The sequence below is a fragment of the Cynocephalus volans genome, chromosome 3, assembly GCF_027409185.1.
Source record: "Cynocephalus volans isolate mCynVol1 chromosome 3, mCynVol1.pri, whole genome shotgun sequence".
Lineage (NCBI taxonomy): Eukaryota > Metazoa > Chordata > Mammalia > Dermoptera > Cynocephalidae > Cynocephalus > Cynocephalus volans.
In genome coordinates this window covers 34,697,317-34,721,066 of record NC_084462.1, presented here as the reverse complement: position 1 = coordinate 34,721,066, position 23,750 = coordinate 34,697,317, and the positions used below count along the sequence as shown (strand labels likewise).

The window sequence follows — 23,750 nt, the reverse complement described above, 5'->3', positions numbered from 1 at the left end:
AGGAAAAGCACAAGCAACAACAAAAACATATAAAATTGAATACCAAAAACTGAAAATTATGCTTCAAAGGACATCATCAAGAAAGTGAAAAGACAACTCATAGAATAGGGGAAAGTATGTGAAAATCATCTGTCAAATGAGGGTCTGGTATATGGAACATATAAAGAACTCACACAACTTAGTAAAAAAGGCAAATCACCCAATTGAAAAACAGACAAAGGATCTGAATAGACATTTTTGAAAAGAGGCCAACTAGCACACTGAAAAGATGCTGAACATTATTAGCTAGTAGGGAAATGTAAATCAAAACACAACCAGATACCACCTCACATTCACCAGAATCGCCAGGATCAAAGAAACTAACAAGTGTTGGTGAGGATATGGATGTGGAGAAAGCAGAGCCCTCACACATGCTGGTGGGAGTGTAAAATGGGCATCCACTTTGAAAACAGCGTGGCAGTTCCTCGGATGTTAAACAGAGTGACGTTATCCACTCCTAAGTATGTACCTGAAAGGAATGAAACCTTACTCCACACAAACATTGCACACTGATGTTCATAACCCAAATGTCCATCGACTAATGAATGGATACACAAAATGTGATATATCCATGTAACAGAATATTGTCCAGCCATGGAAAGAAATAAAATACGGATATATGCCGCAACATGGATGAGCCTTGAGAACAGTGTTAAGTGAAAGAAGCCAGTCATAAAAGACCATATATTCTATGATTCCACATAAATGAAATGTCCAGAACAGGCAAATCCATAGAGACAGAAAGTAGGTTGTCAGGGGCTGGGAAGGAGGGGAGTGGCTGCTACTGGGTATCAGGTTTCTTTTTAGGATAATGAAATTTTCAAAAATGGGTTGTGGTGATGATCACACAACTCAACAGTCTTGGAACTGTGCAATTTTGTGGGTGAACTGTACAGTGTGTGAATTACGTCTCCACAAATCTCTTAAAAAATAAACTGAGCAAAGCATTCAAAGGTAGATTTTTTCCTTATTAAAACCATCATCTCATTATATAGGTGCTACTTAATACTCCAGAAGGAAGGAAGGTAGGAAGTGCATGGTGTAAAACGCCTATTTGGAGGGGTATGACCAGCTCTCCATGTGGTGTAAGAGCTTCCCCTTAACCTGGTTTATGATCACATCCTGAAGTCATGAGGGGCTGGCCCCTGATTCCCACCCTGCAGGCTGTGCTGGCCACCAGAGCTGAGACAAGAGCAGGCAAACACGCCACAGGCTCCAACACCTGCCGGGGTCTGCACTGGGGGGCAGAGGAGGCCCCGATGCACACGCACTACTGGGCTCTTTTTCAGTCATTTTGGTCACATGGTGACTAGTGTTTGGTGGTTGGGGGACAGGTAAGCTCATCATCCTGCAGTGGGTGTGGACAGTGTCCACAAGGTTGCCCCGTAATGTTCAAGATCCTCCTGCTCACCTCTAGCCTCAGGACTCCCTTTCTTTCCGGATGTCCTACCTTCTCCACTCTCGTCTAGCTGCTTGGAATCATGACACTAGCCTAGGAAATGTCACTTAATTAATGGCCTCTTCTCTGTCCTTTCTTTTGGGAAGTCTATTATGCTTTCCTGAAAAAAAGATGCTTTTTACACAGCTGAACTCAGACAACACCAATTTCACTGCCTTGTCAATGACAATGGGTACTTTTTAGTAGTACGAAATTATGTTTTTCAAAGCAATTAACATTAATATTTGGGTGCAGAAGAACACAGGCGACACTCGGGTGCCCACGCACCTCGCTGTTGCTGTAGCGTGCCAGTTCTGAGATGAAGCGCATGTGGTCCTCGCGGATCTGGATCATCTGCTCGCAGATGTTGTACTGAGGGCTGCTGCTGGAGGATGTGCAGGTCCATCTGGTCACGGAGGGAAAAGACCTGCATTACCTGAGGAGGCACCAGCAAAATGCTGACGCACAGCAACAGCAGGGATGGCTGAGGACATCTTGCGTGGCCCTAGAGCCATGCAAAATGCTTTTCATATTTTTAACAGGTTGTTTAAAAAAACAAAACGAAACAAAGAAGATTATGGCCTGTAAAGCCTAAAGTATTTACCATCTGGCCTTTACAGAAAAAGTCTGCCAACCCCTGAGACTGAGATACAGCTTCATTTGTCAAAATCATAGTGACTACAGGTTGGCAACCAGCAAAAGTCAATAAAACCACCCTGTAAGGCTCGACGGGCTATGTGGAATCTACAAGAAAGAGTACAGTAGTCCCCCCCCCTTACCCACAGTTTTGCTTCCCATGGTTTTAGCTAGCCATAGTCAACCATGATCTGAAAACAGGTGATACAGTACAATAAGACATTTTGAGAGAGGGGCCACATTCACATAACTCGTATTATAGTATATTGCTATAATTGTTCTATTTTATTATTAATTACTGTTGTTAATCTTACTGTGCCTAATTTATAAATTAAAATTTGTCATAGGTATGTACGCCTAGGGAAAAACCATTAACATAGGGTTCGGTACTACCGCGGCTCAGGCATTCATGGGGGTCTTGGAATGTATTCCCAGTGGGTGAGGTGGGCTACTGTATTGTGTATTTATTATCATTTGTAACTGTGAGCTACAGATCCTTTGTAAGGGAGGTTGCACAGCTTTCTCTGTACAAGGCCAGACAGTAAACATTTTAGGATTTGTGAACCACACTGTCTAGGTCACATAGTCACCCTTTGATTTCTTTAAGACAGCCTTTTAAAAATTTAAAGACCATTCTCAGTTCTAGGGATCTCACAAAAACAGGCCTGGGCTGATTTGGCCCTCAGGTGACAGTTCTGTAAACTCAATTAACACATACACACACATCCCACCCGCTGCAGGACTGGCTGCTAAGCATTCGCCAGCACAGCACCACCTGAGAATTGCTTCACACTTCCACGTTCTTGACCAGCGCCGTCCAGTGGAAATCTCTGGGACAATGGTAATACTCTGTGCTGTTCAATACTGTAACCACTAACTACTGAATATTTGAAATGAGATTGTGCTACAAAGGAAATTAAGTCTTAAACTGCATTTCTTAATGAGTTTAAATGGAAACAGCCAGATGTGGCAAGGGCTACCATATCGGACACTGAGCTCCAGACTATGGAGAATGTCAAAGGAGAGTGTTATGACACTGCACAATGAGGACGTCACAGACAGCTCTCCTCCTACCGAGATTTGTTCTCCTCGTAGTGGGCGCTCGTCTTGATGTATCTCGCCAGTTCTATTTGCATGTCCCCGAACAGCGGAACCACCTGGAGCTGCTGTAGTCAAAAGACAAAAAACCCAGGTCATTATGTACGTTTAGTCACCAAGCACATAAGCACAAGGAAAATGACTAATGCTAATAATTACTTTGGGTTGAAGCTACTTCGTAAATCGCCTACTACAAAAGAGTGTAAGGAACTCCTACCTTTACTTTGAGAACAAAATACAATTTGAGAACCAGCACACCTACACACTATTCAACATTAAAATTAGCATACCTTGTATCTATATCTAGTCATTTTGTAAAAACTGCATTTCTATATACTAGCAACAAATAATTAGAAAACAAAAATTTAAACAATCTGCAATAGCATAAAAAAAAAAAAAAAGCATGAATAAATCTAATGAAAGATATGCAAGACCTCCAAACAAAAATTCGATCCATAAGCTGGCCAGTTAGCTCAGATGGTTACAGCATTGGCTGATAACACTCAAGGTCCAGGGTTCAAACCCTGTACCAGCCAGCCAAAAAAAAAAAAAATACCACCCCAAAAATTCTAGAGAAAGCTTTCAGTGAAAGGAGAAATATATCATGTTTGTGTATTGGAAGAATTGATATTTTTAAAATGTCCCCTTTTCCCTAAATTGATCTATACATTCTATGGAATCCCAACCAATGTTCCAAGAGAAAAAATGTTTTTTGGGGGATTGTATGTGTAAATCAGCAAACCAATTCTAAAATGTGTTTCAAGAGGTGAAGGGACAGCATCCAAGACAATTTTAAAGAACAAAACTAGACAACATAAACTTGCAGATCAGCAGACTTGTTAGAAAACTGCAGCAGTTAAGGCAGTGGTCCTGGAGCAGGGAGAGGGGCCAGTGGATGGGACAGTAACCTGGACAGAGCCAGACAGAGAGACGCCTGAGTTATGATGTGGGCAACACTGTAGAACATTGGGGGAAAAGACATTCTTTGCAATAATTGGGCAGGGTCAACTGATCAGAACATAATCAGAAAAAAAGAAGAATGTCAACCCCCTACCACACACCATACACAGAAGCCAGTTCCAGAGTACTTCAAAAAGTTCGTGGAAAAATATAATTAAAAGAAAATATGAATCCTTCCATGAACTTTCTGAAGACACCTTGTAGAGTGAGAGGAAAATGGAAACAAATGCTTCTAGAAGCTAACAAAGTAGGAAATTCTCATGAGCCTACTGTCTTCAAAGAGTTCTTAAAGTAGACATTATTGAAAAGATTGATATATTGAACTACACTAAAATGCAGAACTTCTGTTCATCAAATGACACCAATAAGAAAGTGAAAAGGTAGTGGGGGGAAGAGGGGGATGTTGGTCAAGGGTACGACATTTCACTCAGGCAGGATGAATAAGGTTAAGTTCTGGGGATCTAATGTGCAGCATCATGACTATAGTTAACAATACTGAATTGTACTCTTGAAAATTACTAAAGAATGTCCTCACCAAAAAATTAATGAGTATGTGAGGTGATGGATACGTTAATTAGCTTGATTTAATCATTTCACAATGTATACATGTATCAAAACATCACCTTGTACTCCATAAATACACACAACTTTTATTTATCAATTATACCTTAATAAATCTGGGGGGAAAATGTAAAAAGGTGAGCCACATAGGGGACAATGCATGCATTTTAGAACATATGTATCCAATAAAGAACACATATCCAGAATGTATAAAGAAGTACAAATCAGGCTCTTGCTTGCTCTCTCTTGCTTCCTCTCGCCATGTGATCTGCTTGTACCCGCCAGCTGCCTGCCGCTTTTCTGCCACGAGTAGAAGCAGGCTGAGGCCTGTGCCAGATGCAGCTGTCCCAGAATCCCTTTTAATTATCACGTTGATGATTAAATGAGTGCTACTGTCCATGGTGACCTGTGATCCTATTTTCATCAAGTGTTTTAAACCTTTGATATTTTTGACAAACTTCCCCAAATCAAATTCAAAATTAAATCTTTTTTGACTTCCGGTCAAGATGGCGGAATAGACGGTCCCTAGCGTCACTCTCTCCCACAAATCAACAGATTTAAACTATAAAAACATAACATCAAGTGCATATGGAATGGGGAGACGTCCAGCGGGGGAGGCAGAAGCTCCATGGAGACCACATGCCCTGCGGGGCCGTCATCGCACAATCTGGCAGACAGGCTTCACCACCGCCACCCGGCTCCATTACCAGCCTAGCCCAGAGCACAAGAGTGGGGAGACGTCCGGCAGGGGAGGCGGAGGCTCCGCAGAAACCACACACCCTGTGGGGCCGCCACTGCATGATCCAGCAGGGAGGCTTCACTGCAGGCACCCGGCTCCATTCCCAGCCTGGCCTAGTGTGCTCGGAGCAGGGAGACATCCGGCAGGGGAGGCGGGAACTCCATGGGGACCACACTGCTGCTGTGCGATCCAGCAGCCTGGCCCAATGCGTACGGAGCACAGAGACGTCCAGCAAGGGAGATAGAAGCTCCGTAGAGTCCACACACCTGTGGGGGGGGGCCGCTGCCACGCGATCCAGCAGCAGGTAGGCTTCACTGCCACAGCCCAGCTCCATCCCAAACCCTGCCTAGTGCGCACAGAGCAGGGAGACATCCTGAAGGGGAAGGGGAAGCTCTGCAGAGACCACACACTCTGCAGTGCCTCGGTGCATCCCAGCAGCCTGGGCCAGAGCACATGGAACAGAGAGAAGTCCAGCATGGGAGGTGGAAGCTCAGCAGAGACCACACACCCTGTGGTACCGCCCTGTGATACTGCAGCCCGGCAGACTCGAAGCTGACCAGAGAGGTGGCTCCCCAGAGAAGCCCAAGACCCAAGTCAACCACACACGCAAGGCACTAGTGGCCAACTGAGGAGTCACTGAGGTAGCCATACCAAATTGGCAACCACAGCAACATCTTAGTCAGTCAATAGTGTCAAACCTCTGGACTGCGAAACCCCCTGCCACAATGAATAAACATCAAAGAAAAGATACCAGAAATACAAAAAGTCAAGAAAGTATACCACCAAAGGATAATAACTCTCAAGCTCTAGATTCTATAGAACAAGAAGCCCTTGAAATGACTGACAAGGAATTTCAAGTGATAATTCTAAGGAAACTGAATGAGATACAAGAAAACTCAGCTAGACATCATGATGCAATGAGGAAAAGTATACAGGACCTGAAAGAGGAAATGTACAAGGAAATCAATACCCTGAAAAAAAATGTAGCAGAACTTGCAGAACTGAAGAAGTTATTCAGTGAAATAAAAAACACAATGGAGAGTTTAACCAGCAGGCTTGCGGAAGTTGAAGAGAGAACCTCTGAACTTGAAGATGGGCTGTTTGAAATAACACAAGCAGACAAAAAAAAAAAGAAAAAAGAATCAAAGGCATTGAAGAAAATCTTAGATATCAGACAACCTTAAGCACTCAAATATCCGAGTCATGGGTATTCCAGAAGGGGAGGACAAAGGAGACTGCACTGAAAACATATCCAACAAAATAGTGGCAGAAAACTTCCCAGGTATAGGAAAAATCACAGATCTTCAGATCCAGGAAGCTCAACGATCTCCAAATGTATACAATGCAAAAAGGTCTTCTCCAAGACATGTTATAGTCAAACTGGCAAAACTCAGAGACAAAGAGAGAATCTTAAAAGCTGCAAGAGAGAAGTGTCAAATCACCTACAGGGAGCCCCAATCAGGCTAACATCAGACTTTTCATCACAAACCCTAAACGCCTGAAAGGGATGGGATGATATATTCAAAACACTAAAAGACAAAGATTGTCAGCCAAGAATACTCTACCCTGCAAGCCTCTCCTTCTGAAATGAAGGGCAAATAGTATATTTCTCAGACAAACAAAAACTGCGGGAGTTAACTACCACACAACAAGCCTCACAAGAAATTCTCAAAGGAGTATTGAGTTTGGTACCTGAAAAATAACTACCACTGCCATAAAAACCCAAGAAAAATCAAAACCCACTAGTATAATAAAAATGGCATTCATGAAGAGAAAACAAACAAAAAGGCTATCTACAACCTAAGGAACCAACAAACACAGAAAACAAACAGTAAATCAGAAAGTAAGGAACAAAAGACACCTAAGACAACCAAACAACAATCAATAAAATGCTAGAGATAAATCAACACTTTTCAATAACAACTCTTAATGTAAAAGGCTTAAATTCCCCAATCAAAAAACACAAACTGGCTGACTGGATTAAAAAGAAGGACCCAACTATATGCTGCCTTCAAGAGACCCACCTCACCCATAAAGACTCACATAGACTAAGAGTGAAAGGATGGAAAAAGATTTACCATGCAAACAGAAAAGAAAAACGAGCTGGAGTAGCTATTCTTATATCTGACAAAATGGACTTTAAACTAAAAACCATAAAAAGAGACAATGAGGGACACTACATAATGATAAAAGGACTGATCCATCAGGAAGACATAACAATCATAAATATGTACACACCCAATGTTGGAGCAGCCAGATTTATAAAGCAAACTCTATTAGACTTAAAGAAGGAAATAGACGCTAATACCATAATAGCTGGGGACCTGAAAACCCCACTGTCAATATTGGACAGATCATCTAGGCAAAGAATTAGCAGAGAAACACAAGATCTAAACAATACTCCTGACCAATTGGACTTGGCAGATATCTACAGAACATTCCATCCAACAACCTCAGAATATTCATTCTTCTCATCAGCACATGGATCATTCTCCAGGATATATCACATATTAGATCACAAATCAAGTCTCAACAAATTCAAAAAAATTGGAATTATCCCATGTATCTTCTCAGACCACAATGGATTAAAATTAGAAATCAATAACAAACGAAATTCTGGAAACTACACAAACACATGGAAATTAAACAGCATTCTACTTAATGACATATGGGTCCAAGAAGAAATCAAGTAGAAAATCAAAATATTTATTGAAACTAATGAAAATAATGACACATCATACCAAAATCTGTGGGATACTGCAAAAGCAGTATTAAGGGGGAAATTTATCGCATAAAATGCTCACCTCAGAAGAATGGAAAGATGGCAAGTGAACAACCTAACACTTCACCTTAAAGAACTAGAAAAACAAGAACAATCCAAACCTAAAGTTAGCAGACGGAAAGAAATCATTAAGATCAGAGCAGAACTTAATGAAATTGAAACTCAAAAAATAATACAAAAGATCAATGAATCAAAAAGTTGGTTTTTTGAAAAGATAAATAAAATTGACAAACCATTAGCATGGCTAACAAAAAAAAGAAGAGAGAAGATTCAAATAACAAAAATTAGAAATGAAAAAGGTTATATTACAAGTGATTCATCTGAAATACAAGGCATCATTCGAGACTACTATAAACAACTATATGCCAACAAACTTGAAAATATGGAGGGGGGCCGGCCTGTGGCTCACTCGGGAGAGTGCGGTGCTGATAACACCAAGGCCACAGGCTCGGATCCCATTTAGGGATGGCCGGTTTGCTCACTGGGTGAGCGTGGTGCTGACAACACCAAGTCAAGGGTTAAGATCCCCTTACCGGTCATCTTTAAAAAAAAAAAAGAAAAGAAAATCTGGAGGAAATGTATAAATTTCTGGACACACACAAGCTCCCAAAACTGAGCCATGAAGACATAGAAAATCTGAACAGACCAATAACAATAAAGGAGATTGAAGCTGTTATTAGAAGGCTCCCAACAAAGAAAAGCCCAGGACCAGATGGATTCACAGCAGAATTTTGCCACACATTCAAAAAGGAGTTGACACCGATTCTTTACAAACTATTCCAAAAGATTGAAACAGACGCAAATCTCCGAAACTCATTCTATGAAGCAAACATCATCTTGATACCAAAACTAGGTAAAGATATAACCAAAAAAGAAAACTACAGGCCGATATCCTTGATGAATATAGATGCAAAAATCCTCACTAAAATACTAGCAAACAGAATACAGCAACACATACATAAAATTATTCACTACGATCAAGTGGGATTCATCCCAGGGATGCGAGGTTGGTTCAACATACGCAAATCAATAAATGTGATACACCATATTAATAAACTCAAACACAAGGACCATATGATCATCTCTATAGATGCTGAACAAGCATTTGATAAAGTTCAACACCCATTCATGACAAAGACCCTCTATAAGTTAGGTATAGATGGAAAGTATCTCAACATAATTAAAGCCATATATCATAAACTCACTGCCAATATCATCCTGAATGGAGAAAAGCTGAAAGCTTTTCGTTTAAGAACAGGAACTAGACAATGATGCCCACTCTCACCACTCCTATTCAACATAGTGTTGGAAGTACTAGCCAGAGCAATCAGAGAAGAGAAGGAAATAAAGAGCATCCAGATTGAAAAAGATGAAGTCAAACTGTCCCTGTTTGCAGATGACATGATCCTATATATTGAACAGCCTAAAGCCTCTACAAAAAAACTCTTGGAGTTGATAAATGATTTCAGCACAGTAGCAGGATACAAAATCAACACACAAAAATCAGTAGCATTTCTATTCTCCAATAGTCAACATGCAGAAAGGGAAATCAAGAAAGCTTGCCCATTTACTATAGCCACCAAAAAAATAAAATACTTAGCAATTGAGTTAACCAAGGATGTGAAAAATATCTATAATGAGAACTACAAACCACTGCTGAGAGAAATTAGTGAGGATACAAGAAGATGGAAAGATATACCATGCTCTTGGATTGGAAGAATCAACATAGTGAAAATGTCCATACTACCCAAAGTGAATACAAATTCAATGCAATCCCCATCAAAATCCCAATGACATTTTTCTCAGAAATAGAAAGAACTATCCAGACATTTATATGGAATAACAAAAGACTACGCATAGCCCAAGCAACGCTGAGCAAAAATAATAAAGCTGGAGGCATAACACTACCTGACTTTAAACTATACTACAAAGCTGTAATAAACAAAACAGTATGGTACTGGCCTAAAAATAGATGCACTGATCAATGGAATAGAATAGAGAATCCAGAAATCAACACACACAGCTACAGCCATCTGATCTTTGACAAAGGCACCAAGCCTATATACTGGGGAAGAGACTGCCTCTTTAGCAAATGTTGCTGGGAGAACTGGATATCAATATGCAGGAGAATGAACCTAGACCTATACCTTTCACGATACACTAAAGTCAACTCAAAATGGATTAAAGAATTAAATATACACCCTGAAACAATAAAACTTCTTAAAGAAAACATAGGAGAAACACTTCAGGAAATAGGACTGGGCACAGACTTCATGAATACAACCCCAAAAGCACACACAACCAAAGGAAAAATAAACAAATGGGATTATATCAAGCTAAAGAGCTTCTGCACAGCAAAAGAAACAATTAACAGAGTTAAAAGACAACCAACAGAGTGGGAGAAAATATTTGCAAAATATACATCTAACAAAGGATTAATATCCAGAATATATAAGGAACTCAAACAACTTTACAAGAAAAATACAAGCAACCCAATTAAAAATTGGGCTAAAGAGCTAAGTAGGCATTTCTCTGAGGAAGATATATGAATGGCCAACAGACATATGAAAAAATGCTCAACATCACTCAGCATCTGGGAAATGCAAATCAAAACCACACTGAGATACCATCTCACCCCAGTTAGGATGGCTAAAATCCAAAAGACTCTGAACGATAAATGCTGGCGAGGTTGCGGAGAAAAAGGAACTCTCATACATTGTTGGTGGGACTGTAAGATGGTGCAGCCTCTATGGAAAATGGTATGGAGGTTCCTCAAACAATTGCAGATAGATCTACCATATGACCCAGCTCTCCCACTGTTGGGAATATACCCAGAGGAATGGAAATCATCAAGTCGAAGTTATACCTGTTCCCCAATGTTCATCGCAGCACTCTTTTCAATAGCCAAGAGTTGGAACCAGTCCAAATGTCCATCATCGGATGAGTGGATACGGAAAATGTGGTACATCTATGCAATGGAATACTACTCTGCTATAAAAACAAATGAAATACTGCCATTTGCAACAACGTGGATGGACCTTGAGAGAATTATATTAAGTGAAACAAGTCAGGCACAGAAAGAGAAATACCACATGTTCTCCCTTATTGGTGGGAGCTAAAAATAAATAAATTCACACACACACACACAAAAAAAACCCGGGGCGGGGAAGAAGACATACAACTACAGTTTCTTGAAGTTGATACAACAAGCAAACAGAAAGGACATTGTTGGGTAGGAGGGGGGCGAGGGAGGAGGGAAAGAGGTTTCGGTAATGGGCCACAGTAATCAACCACATTGTATATTGACAAAATAAAATTAAAAAAATAAATAAATAAGTCTTTTTCTTGACCTAAAAAAAAAAGAAGTACGAATCAGTAGGAGAGAAAAACCCAGAAGACTTGAAGTGGCACTTCACAAAAGGGAACACACAAAAGGCTAATAACATGGAAAGCCATCAGGGAAATGTCAATTAAACTACAATGAAACACTAGCCAATAAAATCGCAATGACACATGCATCCCTCACCCCCAAATGACAGCTTCAGGTGCTGGCAAGGACACAGAATGATGGGACACTCGCTCACTGCTGTTGGGAGAGCCAATTGGTACAGCTGTGTGAGAAAGTCACCAGGCTGTGGCCACTAACACTGAACACAGGTGTGCCTAGGACTCCAGCCCCTCTCCTGGGCATGTAGCCAACAGCGTGCACTAGATCAGAGCAGCCCCATTTGGGCAGCCAGAACCCAGAAACAACCAAATGCCTATAGACCAACACCAGAATGGATAAACAAGTTACAGCACAATTATAAAATGGACTGAAAACCTGAGAACGATGGCCACAGGCTGCACAGAGATGCATCTTGCAAAGAAGAGCCTGGGTGAAAGCAGCCAGATGCAAGAGTACAAATGGCACAATCCTATTTCCATCAAGTTCAACCCAACAAAACCCATGTAGGTTGGAAGGAGAGAGAGAGCAGTCACCTTGGCAGATGGAGAGTGGGCACACTCTGAGAGCCCCTCCTGCCCCCGTGTTTCCTGAAGTGGATTGTGGTCACTTCCCAAAAACTCAAATTGCACACACATCAATGAAAACATTTATATAAAAAATGTAACTCACCTTGAAGTACTTGTCGATTTTGGATAAGTTTATTCTTTTCTTGGCATCTAGTTTATAGATGTTACTGACGCTTCCATCCATCAAGTACAGACCAAATCCCATGACCTGAGAGACCACAAAACAGTGCAAAAAAACTCAGACCTGCAAATCTAAGTACCCAGAAGGACTTACACTCTACACCGATAACTTCAAAATCACAGTTCACTCTTCTCTTAAAAGGCACTTTTCAAAGATCCTAGGGAACAGCTGTCCCTTCCTACAAAGTTGTACTGTTAGGTATATCATCTCTTCTGGCTATTCAACTTCCTCCCAGGGCACACACACCAGCACCAACTTTCGCCAAGCCCAGGGTGAGACAGGACAGCTGCAACTGTTCCAGGTCATCAGTTCCAGGTTGGCAGTATTAACCTCATACCTGCTAACACCAAGCACTAGGGTGAGCACTCTCCCCAGAGTGGCATTAACAAGCATGGGCAGATGCACAATCAGCTTAGGACATTTAACAAGCAACATGACTCGACATCAGATTCAGCAGTCACCCAGCTCATTCTGAAAGCGGGTGAGAGTGTGTGTGCGTGTGTGTAAGAAATTGTATTTAGGCAAAGCTCTGCTCTGATTTAATATTCTATATCCCCAGACAGTTCCCCCATACAGTCTCACAAAGATATATTTTTTAGGCACATTTTTTGACTTCTAGGCCAGTTACTGAAAGCTGAAAAAGCAAATCTTCTACTAGCCTAATCTGAGAAGAAGAGCTATGCTAGAGCTGCACTGTCCAATACATAGCCACCCATGACTATTTAAGTTTCAATGTATGTGATCTAACAATTTTTAACATGACACGAGCCACATGCACATCTCCAAGTGCTCCATAAGGACTCATGGACTCATGTGCACCAGTGGCACAGACATGCCATTTCCCCTATCAGAGAGCTCGCCCTGACTGCCTCGTGGTGCTCTCCTGCAGGGAAAGAGGTCTGGGGACTTGGCCAGTGGACAACCAGCAGAGGGCCTCCCCAAGGCCACCCTGCATGGAGGTGGAGAACAGAGCAAAGGGGATAGTGAAGCCACCTTCTCATCTCTCTAATGAGCAATGCCAGGTGAAAACCTCCCCAATATGACACAGGATGATAATAAAGAATGTGGTGAACGGCCACATTTCTTGACCAACAAAGGCCTACATTAATTATGGTGACACAATATGTTTAATTCCTAGTAATCATGCTTTTTAACGAGTAGAATCCTGGATAAGCTCTACTAAAACCAGTTTACTACTGAGAGAACCCCTGACCCAAGATTCCCTGGCCCACAAGAACCTTCTCCCAGAACCAGGTGTGACTTGCTGGGACACACTCACGGGATGTGTTGAGAGCCTGCAGTGCGCGTTGTGTGAGGGGAAGGGTTGCTGTCCACACACACGACAGCGAGAGAGTAAGGAAGAGTTGGCAAAAGGATTCTAGACAAAGCACAGCCTATTGACGAGAGGAAGGCTGTCCACCCCACGCACATACTTTGAGCAGCATGTGTTTCTCACTGGGAGTCAAGTACATCCTGTTCTCGTAGTAATCCACACACAGATTCACGATGTCTGCCAGGAGCTCTTCATAGCCAGAAATCACTTCGAGCTGCTGCTGCAGAGACTGAAACACACACGAGAGACCTGTGCCACCGGCAGTTCCCAGCCCTACCAGCAACACAGCCTGTCAAGCAGAGCAGCGAGAACGTGAGCCTTACTTGTGTGATCTTGTTGTGGTTGGCCAGGAACATGGACAGATTCTGCGACTCCTGGATAGACTGTGGATCCGCCATTTTACGTAAAAACTGAGCAGCCCTTTGAAAGCAAAAAGAGTTCATCTCACAATGTGCCAACATGTTGACTTAAAAAAAAAATCTGGGAAAATCAGGCTTACTTTCCTCTCTCTGTAGTTATCTGCAGAAATGTGGATCTTAGAAGCTGGTTATGATTTCAGCCTCCTTGAGTCCCCAGCCCTGGACTCCATTCAGTCTTTTGTCCACCTATATGTCCAGCCCATCACTCTGCTGTCCATGCTGATGGACCTCCTCAAGGGGCCCCTGCACACAGGCATCTCCCCCATGCTGGTGGAAACCCACCTCCCACACGGGGAACAGGGCTTCCAGTCCCCAAGTTTAAGAAGGGCTGCTGCCCCTCTGTGACTCCCATAAGACCTGCGATGAAGACAGCCAGCATGGTTGAGGTTCAGTGCTGGGAACCCTCTGGGCCAACAAGGAGCACATGTTCCTGGCCATGCCATCTCAGGGACCACTGGTGCCCAAAGCGCCCAGAGTTCTGGTTCTGCCACCAGTTTGCAGTATGCAACTTGATGCACACAAAAGTACCTATGCAGTGAGGTTCAGTAATACCTCAAGGCACATGCTGAGCCTGGGAGGTCTAGCAAAGCAGTGTGACAGGGTGAGGGAGGGAACTCTGCATTTCTAGGGCTGTCCCCCAAGAAAGTTTAGTGGAAACTGCTTGCAAAAGGGTATGCCTGCACAACCGAGAAACTTGGGGGTTTAATTAAAGAAAAGTTTCCATAGCAAAGACTGATAACCTACCCCAACATTTCTTTCTTCCCTTTTTTTCTTAGAAACAAGCCCCAAATTTCCATGGAGCAGCAATGTGCCTCACCTCTTCTGCAGCTAGCTGTGGCCACGAAACCAAGGGCTGGGCCATGAGATATAATACAAGACACTGTAAGGCACTAGAAAGTTTACATATAAGGGAGAGTGGAGCATTTCTTTTCTCCTTCTTTCCTCCTGGCTGGAATGCAGAAATGACAGCTGGAGCTTAAGCAGCCATCCTGGAACACGAGGCAATGCATGAAAACAGCAGAGCAGCCAGACAACAGGAGTCCTGGGCCCTGAACACTATGGAGTCCCCTAATCAGGTGCAGACCACCTAATTCAGGACTTTTCAGGTGAGAGAGAAATAAACTGCAATCTTCTTTAAGCCACTGTTATTTCTGTGGGTTTTAAAAAAATTATATAGTTAAAGCTAGTATTAACTGATGTGGTAACATTTCTTGTCTTTTTAAACATGTCCACTTTATTGCTTTGAGTAGTTGCTGGAGTAGGAGACATGAAGACTAAGGAAGGAATCAAGAATACTGTTTTCTATTTTCCTCAAGTCTCATCATAACCATATGGGTTAACTTGGCATTGACACTGAGAAGAGGTTGTACTGGTAGCTACCAGCAGGTGCAAAAAAAGGGATATGTGTAAGGGGGGGTGAGTGGGTGTGTGAGGACATACGAGGAGTGGGGGTTACTGCTTGGGGGGGGTCCCAGAGGTCACAGGAAGAGGCAGCGGAATGGCTGTGGTGGGGCTCCAGGCCCACTCTTGAGTGCTCAGGGGAACCTTGGAGTGGTGAGGATGTGGGGGCAGGGGATAAGCTGCTGTAGGGGGACCTGTACCCCTGTCTTCCACACAGCAGCCCCATCTTTAAACTACTTTACTGACTGGGCTTTAGAATAAAGGTACTACTGCTGAGAGAGAAAAAAATAACAACTTTTAAATATTAAATACTACTGCTGCTCTCCACCTTCCCTGTTTTCCTGACAAAGTCAAAAAGGCTGAGAAAGCTGCTCAAAAGCTCGCAGCCAGTGACTGTGCAGCTGGGAACAGCAACTGCTCTTTGGGGCGGGGCTGGTTCTGCCCCCAGAGCCCTCCCTCACTCAGACCATAAAGTCATACACCCTTGGAATCCCATAAACGCTGTTCCCAAACGGAGACAACTTGAAACTTTCCTACCTGAGAGGGATTAACAGGTCAACTCCAGATACATTTTCTGGAATCTAGGCTTTTCTGAAGATTTAAGCTTCTGTGCAGAGCTGATTTTAGGTGATGAATGGAACACTGTGCTTATCTCACAGACTAAGGCTTAGGACGCTGGGTGACTTTGCTCCATCCTCATTGCTGCCTCATCCTCAAATCAAGTCAATTATACCATAAAGACATAATCTAAGATGCAAAATAACATTCAGTTCCTTTCCAATTTAATGTTAGAACTAAGATTCCTTGTTCAGAAGAGGAAACAGAAGTTGGAAGACAGTTCGCTCTGTATCACCGACTGCCCCCCTCTTGCCTGCCACCAACCACCCCCCAGTGTTCCAGAAGCACAGGCCAAGTCACCATGGCTTCTTCCCCAGAAGTTCTCCACATTCAAAAGAGAAAACCACATGCAAGAGAGCTGTCCTGAGGATCTGGAAGTTCAGTGTGACCCTGACACCCGTGACAGTTCACAGGGCGTGTGTACACACTGCTGCAACGGTGCACACGGGCCGGGGATGCCCGGCCTGCGAGTGTCGACCAGAGCGGGCAGCGTCTACTCTGTGACTGCAGCCCCGACACCGAGTGCCCCCTCGGACTGCAGAACCGACCCGCCCCTTACCCAGTCGCTTCCCGGGCCACATGCTCCAGCATCTTGAGCATGCAGCGGCCCAAGCTGAGTGCCCGGAGCTCCTGCGGCCTTACGAAAGCACCCGGAGCTTGCCCGGCCAGCCCCCGCCCGCACCCCGGCCTAGCAGCGGTGCTCACGCGGCCGCAGCGCACACCTCTTGTACGCCGAGTGGTCGTTCTTGACGCTGCACTTCATGTTCTTCAGCTCGTCCAGCACGGCAAACATGTTGATGAACTTGCCCAGGGTGATCAGGTAGGCTTCCGACACGAAGTCCTTCCTCCGCTCCGCGTGGCACAGGCGCCGCACCTCCCCACAGAAGCGCTCGATGGCATTTCGCTGGGCAGAGGGAGCAGAAGGCAGAAAAGCTGCCGGTCAGAGACGGGGCCCTGCCCAATCTCAAGCACAGCACCTGACTCACTGTCGCTCACCAATGAAACATTCAGAGGCTCCAGGATAGCGTCTCCACAAGTCACTCAAGGAGACTCCTTTCTACAACGCAAAGCCCACTGCCTTTGCTCTGTGACAATCATTATTTTGCACTCTACCAACTACGTCCCTAAAGTAAAAGAATTTTGCTGATTATTCCGGCAAAATTACGGAGCAAAATGCTCCAATAAAACACCAATAGAATAGAGTTGTAACTTCCAGAGGTGAGGAAAGAGGAGAGGATTTTTCCTCTTGAAAATCTTTTTTATTTTTTAACTGTACATATTTGTGGGATAGCGTGTTGTTTTAATACATGCACTTAGAGTAGATATCCACACTTAGGGTAGATAGCATATCCATCACCTGAACATTTATCTTTCCTTTGTGGTGATTATATTCAAGATCCTCTTTTCTGGCTATTTAGAAACAGACAATATAATATTACTAGCTATAGTCAGCCTAGAACACCAGAACCTCCTCCACCTACCTGTAGCTTTGCACCCATCGATCCACCTCCTTTCCTCCAGCCCCCCTCCCTTGCCTTCCCAGCCTCTGGTAACTATGCTACTCTCCACTTCTTTGAGAATATCTTTTTCTAAAATAGTGACGAGACATATATAAGGACTGCCATTTTAAGCATTTTTAAACGTACAATTGTGTGGAATTAATTACATTCTACTACCTCTTTTTCCAAAACTTTGTCATTGTCCTAAACATAAACTCTGTACTCATGAACCAATAACTTTTCATTATTCTTTCCCCCCAGTTTCTAATACCCTGCAATCTACTTCTGTTTCTGAATTTTTTTTCTTTTTTTTTTTTCTTAATTGACCCATGATAATTGTGTACATTTACGGAGTACAGTGATATTTGGGTACATTTACACAGTGTGCAATGATCATATCAAGGTATTTAACATGTCCATAACCTCAAACATTTGTCACCTCTTTGTGTTGGGAATATTCAACGTCCTCTCAACCCACTACTTGAAGTTATACAGTAATTTGTTGTTGATTGTAATCTCCCTTGACTGCTATAGAGCACTACATCTTATTCCTTCTATCTCTACAATTTTGTGTTTATTGACCACTCTCTCCCCATCTCCCCTTCCCAGTCTCTAGTAACCACTGTTCTACTCTCTACTTCTACAAGAGCAACTTTTTTAGCTTCCACATACGAGTAAAAATATGGTATTTCTTTCTGTGGACAACTTTTTTTTTTTGCAGCTGGCCAAGATAAAACAGAAATTCATTTCCTAGTCAGTTCTATCTTCTGTTGTTAAAGGAAGCTATAATAAAAAATCTTCAGACATTTCCAAAGGACTTCTTTAAAAAGCCAGCAAGTCCCTTCCATGTGACCACTTTTTCCCTAACCAAGGGGCCAGAAGGAGGCCAAGGCCAGGTCAGGGACGCCCAGGAATGGTATGTCTGAGCAAGGCTGAGAGAAAATATCTGAAAAACCAGATGAATCGAAAGCACAAATTGGCAAGGTCAAAACATTGTGCTTGAAACTGATAAAAAGCAGGCCTCACGAAGAAAACACAAATTCACTCTCAAATACAGAAGAGAAGTGAAACACAAAAGAAGTTTTTATTCTGAAAGGGCCAGTCCAGCTTTGCACTGTCAAAGGCTTTAGCTCCCTTTGCCTCAGAAACTGTTGTGGCTGCTTTAATTTACATGAACTTTGTTAGTGAGTTCTGGTGGCAGTGATGTGTGGAAGGCCAGCATCCCACTCCTCTGCATTAAACCCTTGGATTATTTTGCTCTTTACCTGGAAGTACATAAAATTCATCAGTTTTGTGACCTCAGGCTCAAGGACCTCCACAGTTTTCTCATAAATTTCCACTCTGTTAGGCTGCTCATTACATTTCACCTGGGAATAAAGGAACAAATATGACTTAAAGAGGCTTCAGTGCAGCTAGAAGTGGCTGCAAAGCTGTTCCAGCTGGCGCTCCAACCCCGGCTTGAGGTTGTGGTGAGGACTCGCCTGGCAGGGATGGGGGTGGGGCATTGAAGGAAGGGGCGGAGCTGAGCATGCTCTGGGCGGGCCGGCCGGCCGGGGCGGGGCGGGGCTCGACGGGGTGGGTGGGGCGGGAGGGGTACCTGCGGGATGGCCCGGGAGCAGCTCCTCCAGGTGTACAGCATGACCGCGTACTCCTGGCCTTCCTCCAGCATCTCATTCTGCAAGGGAATGCAGAGCAAATCTAAGGCAGGTAGGGGAAAACTCATGAAGAAGGAGGTGCCACTTGGCTGAAATCTAGGCAAAGCGCCATAAACTACCCTGACTCTCCCTGTCTCCTTGTAATGGACAGACAAGCAGTGTGGACTGTGTGCCAAGAAATAGCTGCTAAGAAGCTAGTGACACTGGGGTGCAGTGGTGGGGCCACGACAACCACGTAAAACACCCCCATGGCCTTTGCAGGCTGGAGAGGGGTGTCAGTGCCACACTGGCACTTCTGAGCAAGGCCATACACTTGCCTCCATCCAGCCCTGAACAACTTGCTGGCAATGGAGACCTGGGGGACATAAGGGGAAGGGCTCAGGCAAACGCCCTGCCCAGGGCAGCATGAGCACACACCAGGTCCTCCTGGTCTCTCCACTGGATCCCCCAAGCCTCCTGGTTCACAGAGAAGACTCAGAGGCAGGGCTGCCAGCCTGGATGTGCAGGAGGAAAAGCTGGAGTTCCCTTAGCACTTAAAATCCATGGACAGCATCCATGGGAAGAGGACTGCCATCAAATGGTAAAAAACACATAAATGCTCTTTAAAATGTCAACTACAACCTGACAATGTTTTTAAGATGTTCACATCTTAAAATGTTCACAACTTTTGACCCTTTAACTTCACTTCTATAAGTCTAGTCAATATTTATAAAGATGTTCATCATAGCATTTTTTATTAGACAAAAGGAGAAATGGGTAAATGTGAAACAGTAGTTAAATTGTGGACATTTACAAAATGGATAATACAGCTATTAAAGATTACTTTCTTTACACATTTTCATGATATATGAAAATGTTCATGAGATCATTAAAATATGTAATTATAATAACGATGCAAATCATGTACAAACCTACATCCCCCGTGGGTGTACACCCGCCTGTGTGAGCACAGACACAGAGAGACAAGGGGCACTAAGAGGACGGGGCACCCTTGTAACGCTGACAAAGGTTTCCTCCGGGCCATACCTGCTAAAGTCTCAGAAAGAGCATGCATTGTTTTTATGAAAAGAAAAGTAAAGCCTTCCTTTAAAATATAGGGCATTTCATTCATTCTCTTCTGTCTTTCCTCACTACATAGCCTATCATAATAATACCAAAACAGTGTATATTTGCCATCCAAATGTGCCATTCCCAAGAAAGAAACAAAGACACGAAGACAGCATTACCATGCTAGAATGGACAGTTGCTTGTTCAATGTATCTTGCGATGCCAGTGACAAATGCATTTCTGTCTTCAAAGTTAGTGTTGAAATTTGGCTGAAAGGAAGAGAAAGACCATCATGAAGAGAGGTCAGGGTCACAGGCCATGCACCCGCGGCTGCTCGGGTGCCCACCTGGTAGAGCAGCGAGGACGGCGGGGGCTCTATGCAGGGCTGCTGGTCTGGCAGAGGCAGCTCCTCCAAGAGGTCCACATTGGACAGCGCATCCTCCAGTGTCACCTGGGCCGCCATCCTGGGCTAGAATAGAACACAAAGTCACCTGTTCTTAGATGAAGGGCAGGGGGCACCCAACAAGCCTTCTGAGGTGGGTACCCAATACCTGATCCCCTTCTCCCTCTCCTGTAGGCACTGGGGATGGCTGAGTGCTCATAGCAGCCCCTGGTCACTATGGTCAGGAGCCTGGGAGTCCCGTGCAGCCTGTCCTTCCTCCACGCTCACTGAGGACAGGCTCTCCCGGCCTCCAGGAGTGTTACGGTGCAGGGGACGAGGGCCACCACTTGTGCCATCGCTTCCTGCCACCCTTCCCACCTTGTGGCTGCTGTCCCTGGTTGCTGGTGCTCAGGGCTCTCTGGGAGGATCTGACAACCCCCCACAGGGCCAGAGGAGAGGCAGCACCTCTCCCACAGCTCGTCTGCCCAGTATAGCCACGGAGGGCACCACAATGCTTTCCCTGAGTGCAGAAGTCTCCCGAGTGGTTCCCTTAAACACTCAGGGGACTGAGATGGAAGAGAAGAGAGCCCTGCCCCCGGCACCAGCTGTCTTGCTGCACGAACAGGCTGAGGTTACAAGGAGACCGGGACAGCTCCCTGGGACCATCTCCAGGGAGACGCAGTGTGCATGGTGAACCAGGGAGGTGGCTGTAGCAGGGGAGAGAAAGCACGGATGCTGCAGCTGGTATAGAGAGGCACAGAAACGCAGGCATCGCCAACACGGTGCTTCTGGGCCAGCTCCAGGAAGGGGAGTGAGCACACTCCAGCCGCTTCTCACTGGATGCGGCTCCAACCCCAGATGGGACAGGGGGGCAGCTCCGACCCTGGGCAGGATGCGGGGGCAGCTTCACGGCATTCTGAGAAGGAAAGGGCAGCAGATGGGCTAGACCAGGCAATGACTCAAAGGAGCCCCAAACCATTCCTCCCAGCACTGGGCCCCACGGGTGTGGAAGTGCACAGAGGCACAGATTAGTAAGCCCCAGCATGCTGGCTGCAGAACCAAAAAGGGAAGCCCCAGGGACCCAGAAAGTCCCAGGGGCAGTGCAGAGAGGAAGAAGCTTGGAAGAGAGAGCCCACAGAATTGCTCATGAATTTTGAGCCTATCCTCAAGCCACACAGGTGTGGATCAGACTCACTTCACACCCCAAACCCTGAGACCACAGCCAGGTCCCGGGAAGCCACAGGCAGTACCCAGTGGGACAGATCCAAATGGCACTGAAGAGGCTGTGAAAACATAATTGACACTGAGCCATAGCCCACAGAGGGCAGGTCAGAACCACAGCCTAAATCTAACCAGGTTGTCTGCCTGCTAAAATGAAAATAGCAACATCCTCATAGGATTTGAACAAGACTTAGAGTCTCATATCACAATATCCAAAATTTCCAGTTGTAGGGCTGGCTGCTTAGCGCAGCTGGTTAGAGCACCACCTTGCAAAACCAAGGTCAAGGGTTTGGATCCCCTTACCGGCCAGCCACAAAAAAAACAAAAACCAAAAAAATTCAAACAAAATTTCCAGTTGCAATCCAAATTATACAGCACACAAAGAACCAGGAGTATCTCCACTCCTATGGGAAAAGACAATCAACAGATACCAATGCCAAAATAACACGAGTTGCAATTATCTACCAGACTTTAGAGCAACTACTATGAAAATGCTTTAACAATTATATCACTCACAAATTGAATAAAAAAAAGTCAGAAAAAAAAAAGATCTAAAGAAGAACCAAATGGAAATTTTAGAACTAAAAGATACATTGCTGAAATGTTAAAAACTCCCCAAATGAGCTCAAGAGCAAAGATTCACTGAACTTGATGACTGAGCAATATAGGTTACCTAATCTGAATACCAGAGAGAAAAAAAGACTGAAAAAAATAAAAGAAGATGTTTTATTTTTATTAAAAAAGGGACCTTTGGGACCTGAGGAAAAGTCTAACATTTGTATCATCAGAGTGCAAGGAAAGAACACAAGCAGTGCTGAAAATAGCTGAAAAAATGGACTGAAAACTTCCCAAGTTTGGAGAAAGACTTGCATCTAGATTCAAGAAGCTCTGTGGACCTCAAACAAGATAAACCCAAAGAAATCCACACCCAGACACATCATAACCTAAGAGGGGGAAGGCAAACCTATGTGGTGGTAAGATTTCTGCACTCTATAAAGGTAGTAAAATACTAAGCAGACTGTGAAAAGATAATAAACATGTACTTTTCAATCCCTACAGCAAACACTAAAAAAAAAATACAAAGCAATATAGATAACTTATAAATAAATAATTTAGGATAAATTAAAATGGAATACTACAAAATATTCAAATAACTTAAAGGAAGGCAGGAAAAGGAAACATAACAATGAAAAAATAGGGATCTAATGGGTATCAAATAATAAAATGGTAGACCAAAATCCAAACCTATCAATAGTTACATAAATCATAAATAATCTAAAAACACCAATTAAAAGACAGAGATTGTCAGAATGGATAAGAAAAAAAAAGGAAGGCAGGAAAAGGAAACATAACAATGAAAAAATAGGGATCTAATGGGTATCAAATAATAAAATGGTAGACCTAAATCCAAACCTATCAATAGTTACATAAATCATAAATAATCTAAAAACACCAATTAAAAGACAGAGATTGTCAGAATGGATAAGAAAATCCTAACCCAACTGTACACCATCCACCAGAAACTCACTTCAAATGCAATAATATAGGTAGGTTGAAAAGAGAAACCAGGTAAGCACTGGTCAAAAAGAAGGGCCGACCCTGTGGCTCACTCGGGAGAGTGCGGCACTGGGAGCGCCGAGGCCGCAGGTTCAGATCCTATATAGGGATGGCTGGTGCGCTCACTGGCTGAGCACGGTGTGGGTGACACCACGCCAAGGGTTGAGATC

At 43.8% G+C, this 23,750-nt stretch overlaps 1 protein-coding gene across 2 annotated transcripts in view; it reads right to left on the bottom strand.

Annotated features, from left to right (window-relative positions):
- Positions 1-23,750, bottom strand: part of CYFIP1 (cytoplasmic FMR1 interacting protein 1) — a 100,416-nt gene that overhangs the window by 47,584 nt on the left and 29,082 nt on the right. Inside the window, exons 2-11 of one of the 2 annotated variants that reach the window (XM_063090697.1) lie at positions 20,767-20,889; positions 20,600-20,689; positions 19,316-19,393; positions 18,984-19,085; positions 16,942-17,123; positions 14,105-14,201; positions 13,882-14,010; positions 12,371-12,475; positions 3,188-3,279; positions 1,766-1,883 (exon numbers count right to left, since the gene is read on the bottom strand). In XM_063090697.1, the coding sequence (XP_062946767.1) occupies positions 1,766-1,883; positions 3,188-3,279; positions 12,371-12,475; positions 13,882-14,010; positions 14,105-14,201; positions 16,942-17,123; positions 18,984-19,085; positions 19,316-19,393; positions 20,600-20,689; positions 20,767-20,883 (1,110 nt within the window). In that variant the 5' untranslated portion in view covers positions 20,884-20,889. The remainder of the gene's footprint in view (positions 1-1,765; positions 1,884-3,187; positions 3,280-12,370; positions 12,476-13,881; positions 14,011-14,104; positions 14,202-16,941; positions 17,124-18,983; positions 19,086-19,315; positions 19,394-20,599; positions 20,690-20,766; positions 20,890-23,750) is intronic. The other variant, XM_063090698.1, reaches the window with a different exon arrangement.